The sequence below is a fragment of the Rhagoletis zephyria genome, unplaced genomic scaffold (assembly GCF_001687245.7).
Source record: "Rhagoletis zephyria isolate East Lansing unplaced genomic scaffold, Rhagoletis_zephyria_1.1 Rzeph_scaffold_15524, whole genome shotgun sequence".
Taxonomy (NCBI): domain Eukaryota; kingdom Metazoa; phylum Arthropoda; class Insecta; order Diptera; family Tephritidae; genus Rhagoletis; species Rhagoletis zephyria.
The window spans coordinates 270-12,902 of NW_016172591.1; the positions used below are offsets into that span (position 1 = coordinate 270).

The window sequence follows — 12,633 nt, forward strand, 5'->3', positions numbered from 1 at the left end:
TTATATTACTCGTATTTGTTGATATGCAGGTAATAGTGATGATAGTTTCTAAACTAGCACTCGTTTCGTACACTACTTTTTATTAATTCTCTATACCAAATCTATAATTTAAATCTAATCCAATATCTATGTTGTACTTAAATGAAAATCCACCTAAGACTTACGGGGCAATTCTGGCTAAGATAGTTGCAAGTCTTTTGTAAGACAATTGAAACTCCATAGGGAAGTTAGTTTGAAAGATTTTGTTTATTCTGGAACGAAAGTCTTACGCAGAAAGCTTTCTTGCCAACTTTCATGCGAAAAGCTCTTTTCACAGCAAGCATATTCCAAATGGAGATTAATATTATTTTGCTCGCGCTGCCAACAGTCGCAATGGCTAAGTGCTAACGACTGGCGTGCCATTCGAGAGATCCGAGGTTGGAAGTCTCCGGTAAGGATTTTTATCTTTTTTAATTTGATTTTTTTTTAATAGTTTTTTTCCCCTTAATTTTTTAAATGTATTGTAAAAATAAATACTTATACAGTGGTGGAAAAATAAATAGGGACACGACATTTTTGCAAATTTTGCCTATTTTTCTTTCGTTTATTTAATATTTGTAATTTTTTTATAAAACTGTAGCTCATTATCTAACCATATAAATTCATGTTTCAAACTTTGTGAAAAAATTATATAAATTCTGTAAAACTGCATCTAAATTTTCAACTTTTTAATCAGGTTTTGTAGAATTTGTTTAGTATGTAGCCCATTAAATTTTAGTAGAATGAGGTGTAAGTTTTAAGTTGCTAAATAATAGCGTTGATTTTTTGACAATTTTTTTAAAGCATTTTCTTCCATACAAAATATATTCAAAATTTTTTTGTTTGGAAAAAAGTGCGTAATACATTCAGAATAAAAATTATTAAAAATCAACGCGATTTTTTATGAACTTCAAAATTGCACTTTATTCTACTAAAATTTAATGGGCTATAAAACTGCATACAAAATTCTAAAAAATCTGATTAAAAAATTGAGAATGTAGATGCAATTTCGCAGAAATTTTTAATATTTGCATAAATAATAAATATTACATAAACAGAAGAAAACTAGGAAAAAGTGGTTGAAATGTCTTGTCCCTATTTATTTTTCCACCATTGTATATGCTTTTTCCATGTAATTTTTAGAGACTTATTTGATATATTTTTTCAGTTAAATCTTTTTCAATTTATTTTTAGATTTTATTGTTTGCAAAAGAAGTATTTTTTAATTAAATTTTATTTTTAGAGATTTATTTTATTTTTTATTTAATTTTCTTAATTTTAATTTTTAATTTATTTTCTTGTAATTTTTATATTTTATTGTTTAAAAAAAACTTGTTTTTGTTTTTTTTTTTTTAGTTTCATTTTTTCGTTTTTATAATTTAACTGTTTTCGTTTATTACTTATTTTTTCTTTTAACTTTTAGATTATATCGTTTTAAAAATAAAAATATCATTTCTGTTTTAATTTCATTTAATTTTTATAAACTTATGTATTTCTTTAATGAAATTTATTTCTCTTTCAATTTGATTTTCTTTTCATTTTTATCTTGTATTGCTTAAAAAAAAACTTTTTTTTTTATTTCATTTAATTTTCATAAGTTAATTTAATTTTTTTCTTGCTTATTTTTTTTAATTTTAGGATTTTATTGTTTTAAATATAAGTATGTATATTTTTTTGGTGATTGAATTTTTAGTACCATATTTTTTTTTTGTTTTTATAAATATTTTTTTCGTTTAAAATTTGGCATTTTTGAAATTATGCGCTAAAAGTGTACACAGAGCTTTTATTTACCTTACAGCAAAAGCTAGAGCAAATTTTTGTTATAGTTTGTTAAAAGGAAAACCCAAGGTCGCCCTCGTATTTTCTGACGAATTTATTATTTTGAGGTGTGCGATATTATCGTTTTAAGCAACCATCTGATTTTCAGGGCAACCATATCCCCTGATAAAGCTTCAAAGGGCAGAAAGAAAAGGTGCCTTCTTTGCCTTACAAGAGTGCGACATTTTAAGAAACGAACACAAAATTTTTTCACGCTTTGCCTTTAATTTGGAATCGAACACGAAAAGAGAAAGGGGCAATAAAAAGGCGACATTTTTTGGTAGAAACGAAATCACCATTATTCGATCTTAAGAAAACGCAAGAAAATCTTAGAAAATAAAGAGTAAATAAAAAGAAAACTGCCCTCTTTTCGAAAAGTTTAAAATCTGAAACCACTAACCAAAAAAAAACGAGCTACTGCTAAATTTTCAACATTATCTACTTGTCGAGGACTCACAAATTTACAAAATTGTTACGAATATGTTTTAAGGATGAACTGGATTAGAATGACAACAAAGTTAATAGCTGCTTAAATTTTTGTATGATCCTGCCACATGAAAGTTATAAATGTAAGCACAATTTATCAAAACGAGCAAAAAAGCCACACGCCTTTAATATCAAATATAATATCTTCAAATAAATCAAGATTGTTTTTAAATTGCTACATACCTCGCACATCGGCTATTTCGGCAGCTTCTCGTTGCTTTTCCATAGCGGCCTTCTTTTCTAGATCACCATGATACGCAATATTCGAAATGATTTTTGTATTCTGCTTTATTCGCAATGTTTCGGGATCATCGGCGACCTATTTTTTTAAAGGAATGTTTGTAAATACAATTAAATCGGATAAGGGGATATTTTTTATATAAAAAAATAACCAATTTTGCTGCAGTGGCTAAAGTGCTCCACTATTCTGTATTACTATTCCTAGCCAAAGCAAATTGTGAATTTTTTTTATAGATTTTAAAATTGCTTAATAATACTCCTGCACGAGTTAAAAGCTTTAATTTCATTTTAAAATAGAATTACATATTTGAGGAGTTAAAATTACTTTAATCTACATATTTAATATTCTATAAACCGTGCTGCTACGCAATAGTTGTTTCACTAACCTGTGTAAATTTGCCTTTGGATTTTTCGAAGTCTTCGTGATATTTAACATTCGATTGGATTTTTGTATTCTCAGCTATTCGCTTCAGTTCGGGCGTGTCTGCAATGACTGTCGCTTTGGCCTTTGGAATGTGCCTGCAATGAAAAATACAGCGAAAAAACATTAAAATATAAAAATATGCGAAGTACAGTTTACACAGTATTTAAATTATATTAAGTAAATGGTCGATATATTAGAACCTTCCAATTATGCCAAACGGAAGCTTATGATACCCATAGACAAGCCTTATCGAAGCTAACAAAAGAGCAGCCGTTACATTAACCGCCATCACATCAACACTCCGTGAGATTCGAGTTTCAGATGCTGCAACAAGCGAGTTCTGAAACTCTTCCCCAAAAACATGGAGCTCAATAGCTTACGACACTGCAGCGCACTGTCAAGTTGAGCGAGTCCAAAATTTCTTCGGACAGCGTTGAAGCTGATTATGGAGTGTATAAATCTTTCGAATAGAGTTGGTAGTCAGATCGAAGTAAATTAAGTTAAGGTTCCAGGTCATCGCAGCGACACGGAAATTCCGAATTCGGATTATAGGTCGTGCATGGCATAAAGCCAAACTCATCCATCTGGCCAGCATACAACCCTAAAAGAGCACGCGACCTTTGGGAAAACCCAGACCCGACGTTGCGAGGATATTATCGGTCTTTACAGGGCATTGGTCGGTAGAAGCTGCAGGAATGAAAACGAACAAGAAACAGTCGATAACATTTTTTGCAGATATACAGCACTGATATACTGATATAATCACTCGTTCGGCGGCAGCACTGTGATCAGAAGTTCCTGATAGGGCGCTCCGTAGATGTGTAGACTTTGAGTCTAAAAAAAACGTCAGATGGCTGAGGTGCAGTGGGATTGGACTTTTTTGTTGGACTTGTGGGTAGCTCCCTACTGTCAAGTGGCCAATTAAAAAGGGTTTAGTCTATTGAAGGCCCACAAATCCTTCAAAACTATTCCAAAAACAACTTATAAGATATTTGCGTGTCCAAATTTAAGGGTTCCACAGGTGGAATTGTGTTCAGTGGTCCTTAATTTTTACAAAGAAACAAAACACGGCAATCTGACCAAACTATTATTGTAATTTTTAAAGCATACGTAAATTTTTCATAAAGGCTTCAATATCCAGATTTATTCAAAAGCTATCAAGCAGCTAAAAATTCGTAAATACTTTGTAAAAAAAAAAGAAAAAAAAAATTGCCAAGATGTGTAATGGTAAAAGCGATTCCTTTTCACTTATGCGCAACATTTTGAAAAAAAAATACATTTGCAATCCGGAATTGCGATAGGGTCGTTCACGCAATTTTGTTCGCAAAGTTGCCATTTCACCAGAAATGCCATTTTGCGATGTTTCATGAATCGCACTAATTGGTTACTTTTATGAACGCAGTGCACAACGTTGTTATTTAAAGTTTAGAGGAAATTTATCATTAAACCTACTTAAGGAAGTGCTTAAATTTGTTTTTTTTTTATCACAAATGAAAAAAAAATTTATGATTTACTTCGAAATTACCCACTAGTTTAAAAAGTGTATAATACAATGGAGCTTACTTATGCATGTATACTTATATGTATATTTTTTTCAATACGGACGCTCTTTAGTTTTTTTTTTTTTTTGTTTTCGCAAACTCTACATTTACCCATTTCAGAAAAAATTTGCGTTCTCAAATTTTTTCTAAAAACAGTAATTAAGGAGTGCAAAATTTTTCTAAAAAAATTCCATACAGTTTGGAATTCCGATTTTTGGAGTTTTTGTTGTAGTATTAGCCATAATTTTATATAGAGTTATTTCCAAGACGCTTCCCTGAGGAGCCCTTTAGTCGGAGGAGAAAGAGAGGCGGGTCATTGAATTCTTTGGTCTTTGCTCTCTCAAGTTAGAAAGGTGGGAGGTGTCACGTCATTATATTATTGTATCAGCCTCCAACTCAAATTTCTTTAAAATTTTATTGATTTTCTGAGGTAAACCGTAGATCAATATGAATCAATTGAGGAATAATCGAATGTCGATTATCAACTTTTTTGAATCGATTCGCGAATCGAATCGGAACTGAAAAATCGACAGAAAGTCGAATCGGAAGGGCTCAATTAATCGATCTTCAATTCAATCGATCCTCGATTTAATCGATTTAAAAACGGCATCTCTATAAGGCAGTAGGAACTAGGAGGCAGTATGCAGAGTTCCTGCAAAGCCAAACCAAACAGGCAACGGATTTAACGTTTGTGGCTATGCAGATAAGCTAGTAATCTACGTGGTGGGTTCAGGCAGCCTTAAAACTGACTGAGAAATTGTGCTCTGAAATGGGTCTATCAATGAAGTCCATAATCGAAATAGTGAACAATTTTGTTCAACACTGTAGGTATTATTTATTTTCGCTTGATCAATTTCCTCTTCCTCACACATCTACATATATGCATAAATGTTTGCATAAGCATTTTAACCGAACAATTAAAAGTTAATGATATCTTATCTAAGCGAGAATGAGACAAAAATTACACAATTAATAAACTTTTTGTATAAACAAAGCCATACACTATACACACGCATGCATTTATGAAAAATACTCAACTAATATAAACTAACGTACAACCACTAAAACAACCTCACATATCTGCATACACTTATGGACAAAATAATAGTTGCAAAATTCAAAATGATATTGTTTGCAACACAATTATGTTTATTTACGAGGGTCGTATGAAAACTACCCGATTTTGAATAGAGATGGCGCTGCTACAACAAAAAAAAATATTTTGCTAAAAAATACAACTCTTCAAATAACACGTGTCAAAATTTCTCAGCGATATGACATTTACAACAAATTTTATACGTGTTAGAATTGAGTTACTTTTGTGCTTTTTGTCAACATGGAAAAAATTGAATATCGAGCAGTGATAAAATATTTGTTTTTGAAAAAGAAAACAAACGACGAAATTAAATCGGAATTTAACGAAGTTTATGGAGACTCTGGACCGTCATTAACAACTATAAAATATTGGGTAGCTGAATTTAAACGCGGCCGTACGAGCATTTTTGATGAGGAACGTTCAGGTCGTCCAAATGAGGTCACTACACCAGAAATGATTGAAAAAATCCGTGATATGGTAATGAGTGATCGAAGATTGAAAGTGCGTGAGATTGGTGAGAGTGTGGGCATTTCAATTGAACGGGTTAATAATATTTTGCAAAATCATTTGGATATGAGAAAGCTTTCCGCAAGATGAGTGCCACGATTACTCACAACACACCATAAACAAACACGTGTTTCCATTTCAAATGATTGTTTATCAATGTTAAACGCAAATCCCCAGGAGTTTTGGCGTCGATTTGTAACTGTCGATGAAACGTGGATTGATCACTCCACACCAGAGACCAAAGAACAGTCAAAACAGTGGACTCGTCGTGGTGAACCAGCTCCAAAGAAGGCAAAGGCGATATTATCAGCAAACAAGGTTATGGCCACAGTATTTTGGGATGCGCGTGGGGTTATACATATTGATTACCTACAAAAAGGAAAAACAATTAATGGCGAATACTACTGCAAAATATTGGGTGATTTTGACAAGGCTTTGAAGGAAAAACGTCCACATTTGTTGAAAAAAAAAAGTTCTTTTTCATCAAGACAATGCTCGTGTACACACATGTGTCGTAGCCATGTCTAAATTCAATGAATTAGGCTACCAAATGCTTCCTCATCCACCGTATTCTCCAGATTTGGCCCCGTGACTTTTTCCTCTTTCCTAATCTTAAAAAATGGGTCGGCGGGAAAAAATTTAGCTCAAATGATGAAGAAATTGCAGCAACAAATGCTTATTTTGAAGGGTTGGAGAAAACCTATTATTCGGAAGGGATCAAAACATGGGAAAAACGTTTGCTTAAGTGTATCGAGCTAAAAGGAGATTATGTTGAAAAATAAATTGAATTTCGTTAAAAAAAATCGTTTTATTCTATTCAAGGCCGGGTAGTTTTCATACGACCCTCGTACCTTTAATAATTTTCTTTTAAAATATAGTTCGGTCTATAGCATAAACAACATAAACTCAAGTACAAACTTCATTAAGTTTTCGAGGTGCAAGTTTCAAGTCGCTGGAAATTGCCTATGCTACTACTGCTATTTATCAAAACACCAAACGAAAATTGTAGGAATAAGTATAATATCTAAAAATTTTTCCAAAAATCGTGTTTTCTTTTGAGTACAAATTTTTGTTTTCTTCAAAAAAGTTAAGTATTATTGCTATTAATAAAAATTCTTTAATTTTAAATGCATATTTAGAAGTGTCCAAAATTAAAAAAACAGATTCAAGGTACAACTAGAAATCTTAAAGATTTTATTTTTTAAGAAGCTCTAAAGAAAAAATAAACATAATTTGTTTCTCCTAAGAAACGAAAAAATACCAAACGAAGTTCGTATGGGCGCCTGTAAATTTGGGGGAAAAAGAAGGTGGCCTTTTGGAGAAAAGCATTTTTTTTTTCAGAAAATCGTATTATTTTTACCGCTTATCAACATTTTTCACTTTTATTGAGCATTGTTGAAAAAGTACAAAAAATGGGGGAAAACAAGCTTAGAAGCAACTAAATAACTTAAAAATTACGGAAACTACAAGGATTAAAAAAAAAATCCAAAAAAAAAATATTTTTTGGACAAAATCTTAAAAAATTCGTAAAAAAATTCAAATGTAATGCTATGAATATTAAAAAAAAAAAACGCATTCATTTATTTTTCAAGCAGGAAAAAATATTTCAATCTTAAGTTAATTTGCAATACACCAACGGACTGCCTGCAAAATTTGAAATGAATCCAGTGAATTATAAATTACTAACTTTTCCAATTTTCGGAAGATTGGATTTTGCAGAACAGATTGTGAAGAAACCTAGAAGACACTCACTCGAAACAAATAAGCACTCGCACTTATTTGGCACCGGCACAACCGTTTATCGGTTTGACCCGAGACCAAAAAGCTTCTTCAATTGCCTCTCTCCTGTGCGAATTTGCACCAGATGCGCATTCAGAGTGCAGACAGGTCTTTCAGTACTTGGTCCTTCCATTGTGTTCCTTGCTTTCGGTGTTCACCCATTCGTGCCGAGTCGAAGGATATTTTCACTGGAGCGCCGTTGTCCATGCGTACAACATGTGCAAGCCAGAGCAATCGCTGAATTTGTATGCGCTTAGGTATGTCCATGTCGTTCAAAAGCTCACACAGTTCGTCATTCCACCTTCTCTGATATTCGTCGGTGACGCGAACAAGGCCGTAGGTCTTGCGTGGAATAGTACGATATCGTCCAATTTTCTGTGCCATATAGAATAACGGGCATGACGAGAGACTTGTAGAGCATAATTTTTGGTCGTCGAGAGAGCGCTTTGCTTTTCAATTGCATACCAAGTTTAAAGTAGCACCTGTTGGCAAGAGTTTTCCTTCGCTTGATCTCCAGGCTGACGTTAGTGGTACTTATGCTGAATCCTAGGAAGACAAAGTCCTTCACTATTTAAAAGTTACAGCTGCCACATACAGTGACGTGTATCCCGAAACGCGTGAACTCTTTATATGTTGCCAGCAGGAACTTTGCCTTGTCCTCGTTCACTGCTTGACCAACCTCATTAGCTTAGTTTTCTAATTGGAAAATGCTGCATCTGCATATGCCAACAGCATCGTCTTAACCGATTGGGATTATTCGCTCGCAGACTTGCAAAAAAACACATTTTACTACAAAAATGAAGAAAAAATACTTAACGGAGCCAAAACCCACCAAGAATGGACTGTAGATGACTGGATAAGGGTAATTTTTTTCAGATGTGTCTAAATTTAATTTGATTGGGCCCGATGGCAGAGCTGTGGTACGAAGTTATTTAATTGTTGAAGCCGCCGGGCTAGAGTGCGAGTTCCATCCATGTAGTGTCTGCTAGGATTCGTCTCAATTTCGTCGCGGTTTGGAATCTGCTCTGCAAACATAACTGTTCCATAATCCGATCCTCGTGCGCAGTGGCTTTTTCGGTCTACCACTTTTTTCTTTCTTTTTTGAGGACGAATTGAATTGGATTTTTTTTATTTTTATTTTTCAAAATTCGGTATACTGAGCTTTGGTTACAACCAACTTTCTGTACAATTTTCACTAAATTTCGCCCATTATCTTCTGCGCTTAAACCCATGGTTTACTAAACTGATGCGTTATTTTTGGCACAGGGTGTACATACATATGTATAGTAGGTATTCATACATTAACACCACGCATTTAATACAGCTTGTGTCGCAGTCAACCGAATCGACGTAACATTAAAAAATAAAAAATAAACACACACACAACAATTATAACGCTGACATTTAGCCATCAATCAGAAAAAAAAATGTAGTTGAAAAAAGGTGTAAAAGCATATACTAAAGCGATCACTTTACGATAAGCGCGATATGAACGTAATATGAAGCGTTACAAAATTCCCAATAGCCTAGTATGTAAGCGGAGTAACCAACCAGACAGACAGCCAATCAGCCAACCATTACATATGTATGCAATGCAGTCAGTGATGATGACGTTGTAGCAGCTGCCAATAATTACAAAAGTACCTAATTGCTCACATGTTGGGAAAGTATGTATGTATTTGTGTGTATAAACAAATTGATAAGATACCAGTATTGACAGCGTTTTGTGCAATGCTTATTGATTTGGTATTGCTATCACGCGACAGGAAAATCGTATCGAAATAGCATTGTGGCAAATAAATTTATTTACGTTTCATATTGGGGTTATTTCTAAATTTAGTATAATCATGTATGTTTGTGTGTATGTACAAGTATTTATGTATGTATGTATTAAAAGTGCGTGGGGTTTTGTGTGTTTAGCATTTTGAATTTTTTCGTCGTTTTAGTGAAGTTATCGCACATACATAAATTGATGGCTACCCAGCCAATTTGTTATCGATTTTTATGTTGATTGATTTATACGTACCTGCATAGATACATATTTGTTGAAAAAGAATTTGCTCATTGTAAACAAAATTGTGGTGGGTCGTTTACGTAACTAAATGTGTATTACGCGAGTGATTCATTTTGATTACGAAAATTTAGTGTGGCACATATTTTATGGCCTAATGACTAATACTTGGCACATAAACAAACTAGTAATTGTACTATGCTTTGGTGTTTGATACCGTGCAACAATTTTTAATTGAATTCTTTGGACTTAGCACTTACAGAGCGAAAGAGAGAATTAGTGGAATTCACAGTACGTATGTATGTAGACTTTTGAGTTAAATTTTTGGGTTCATATTAAAAAATAAACTGCAGAAGTCTATGCCACCTTATTAGTTATTTTGCGTGAAAGAAAATATTTTTTTTTTTTAAGTATCGCTTGTGGTCCAATTTTCCAATAGGGTTTACAATTACTTGACAATTTTATAAAAGTAAACGTAGTTAAGTACTATTTTTGGAAACCAATAAGTTTCTGAATTAATTAGAAACGTTAAGAAAAAAAATTAAATGACGTGATAATTAAAAAAAAAACACTGAAATAACATAGATGCAGCTTCATGGCTTCAGTAGTTAGTAAAGGGTATGCAGTCACAAAAATCCCACCAACGTTATGTAATCTGTAACATAAAATTTTCGTAAAAAAGTAAAATATTGCTGCTGTTGAACAATTGTATCTTCCTCTTCTTATTTGGCTCTGCAACCGTTTGTCCGGTTGGGGCGAGACAAAAAAACTTCGCCAATTGCCTCTAACCTTTTCAAGACTGCGACAGTTGTATATCCAGAGTGCAGACAGCTATGGACTTCTTTACTCGGTCCTTCCATTTTGTTCGTAGGCCCCTTGCTTTCGCTGTCCACCCATGGTTGCCGAGTGGAAGGATTTTTTCACTGCAACGCAATCGTTATATTTTGGGCTTAACTAAGTACAACGCCATATTCTTCGGTACTGGTCGCCCACGCGAAAAGGGCCCACGCGAAAAGGGCCATCGTAGAATAGTTCTTTTGAAAGCCCCCAAAACCTTCTCATCTTTGTTCGACATCGTCCATGTTTATGCGCCATACAAAAGACCGGACATGATTAGAGATTTGTAGAGCGTAATTTTTGTGCGTCGAGAGAGCGCTTTGCTTTTCAATTGCCTACCGAGCCCAAAGTAGCACCGGTTGGCAAGAGTTATTCTTCGTTTGATCTTCAGGCTGATATTATTGGTGGTATTTATGCTGGATTCAGGGGTAGAGGAAGTCCTTCAACCTAACAACAGTGATGTGTGTCCCAAAACCCGTGGACTTTTTATGGTTACCCACCATATTCTCGCTGTCACAGCTGTCATCAAAACTTTCTCTTGGGCTGCCTAGCTTTTGTGCGACTATGGTCTTAACATTTTAATTAGCAGTTTTTAAACAACCCCGAGGAGCCTGGTCGCGAACTAGCAACAGCCAGCGAAACTTTGTTATCGGCGCACAGCAACAACTTTAACCTAACCCAATCTCGCCTAAATAATACAAACGCAGTTGAGAGCTTCAGCGGATTCCGAATATCTAGCCTTTTGATTCCTTTACTTTTCAGTTCTGTCTTTGGAAAAAAATGCCGCATTTATGACTCTCAAAGGCCAATGTTTTAACCCTGTTTCGGTACTCTTAAGAAAGCAACATTCTTATTAATAAAAAGGACTAAAAATGGCAAACATCGAAACAACCACTTTTCTGACGAAAATATTTGCTTGTTTTGTAAACAAACTTAAGAAAGTTTATAGCTAAGAGGTTTAATTGTACTTTTGAATGACCACAAGGAAGAATTGTAAAACGCCACAACATTGACACCACCACATATCCTTATAGTGCATACTAGTAACAATTGTGGCTTCTTGCCTTGTTAATGTGCTAAATGCTACAAAAGCAATTAAAGAAAAATCGATATGTTGTGAAGATATAAGCTTATGCGAGTTAGTACATGCGTGTATGTGTATGTATGTATGTGTGTACGTTAATGCAGTGGCAAAGTGCATTGTTCGCGGCTATTGTCTGTGGCGTTGCGTATTTCCTTTGGCCCGGCTGTCCTGCTGTGACCAGAAAATAACTTCAAAATGCAACGAACGGCCAGTTCAATGAACCATATAAAGCAAAAGGATATCTAGCAAAGTAGACAAGCCAGCGACATATCGAAAGACATTACGACCAACAATTTTCGCAATTTATTTTGAAATGAGGCGAGGTGATACTTGAAAACAGGGGATGGCGATTATGGCAATAAATTATTAATGGCAAGTACATAATTTGTAAATAAAAACGATTAAAGTTTAAGTACCATATGCATGTATATACATATGTACATATGTATTTATCTATGGAGTCACATCAACAAGTCATTGTGAATGATAGCATTCAACTAAACATTCATATATGTATGTACATTAGACTGCATCACTCCCCATACAAAAAAAAATTGCTACTATTTTTCCATTGGAATTATAAAATCTATTATATTTTAAGACGTCCACCAAAATATTTCGGAAAAATATTAAGATTTAAGTGAGCTGGNCCGATTTGAAAATACCTCCAAAAATGGAGTTTTTTATGAATAAAAATAGTTTCTTAAAGATTTTTTTTTTTTTAATCCTCTCAAATGACAAAACGGCTTAAGCTTAAAAAATCTGCAGAAAAATATTTTAAAAAAATTAAAA

The 12,633-nt window shown here is 33.8% G+C and overlaps 1 protein-coding gene and 1 pseudogene across 1 annotated transcript; one reads left to right on the plus strand and one right to left on the minus strand.

Annotated features, from left to right (window-relative positions):
- Positions 1-937: 937 nt before the first annotated feature.
- Positions 938-4,322, minus strand: LOC108379075 (LIM and SH3 domain protein Lasp-like). Its single transcript, XM_017635393.1, has 4 exons — positions 4,264-4,322; positions 2,949-3,081; positions 2,506-2,641; positions 938-1,192 (listed from the first exon to the last, which is right to left on the minus strand). Exons 1-4 carry the CDS (start codon positions 4,320-4,322, stop codon positions 1,158-1,160), a joined length of 363 nt encoding a protein of 120 aa, XP_017490882.1. The 3' UTR covers positions 938-1,157.
- Positions 4,323-5,756: 1,434 nt separating this feature from the next.
- LOC108379076 (histone-lysine N-methyltransferase SETMAR-like) lies at positions 5,757-6,713 on the plus strand (annotated as a pseudogene).
- Positions 6,714-12,633: the final 5,920 nt, after the last annotated feature.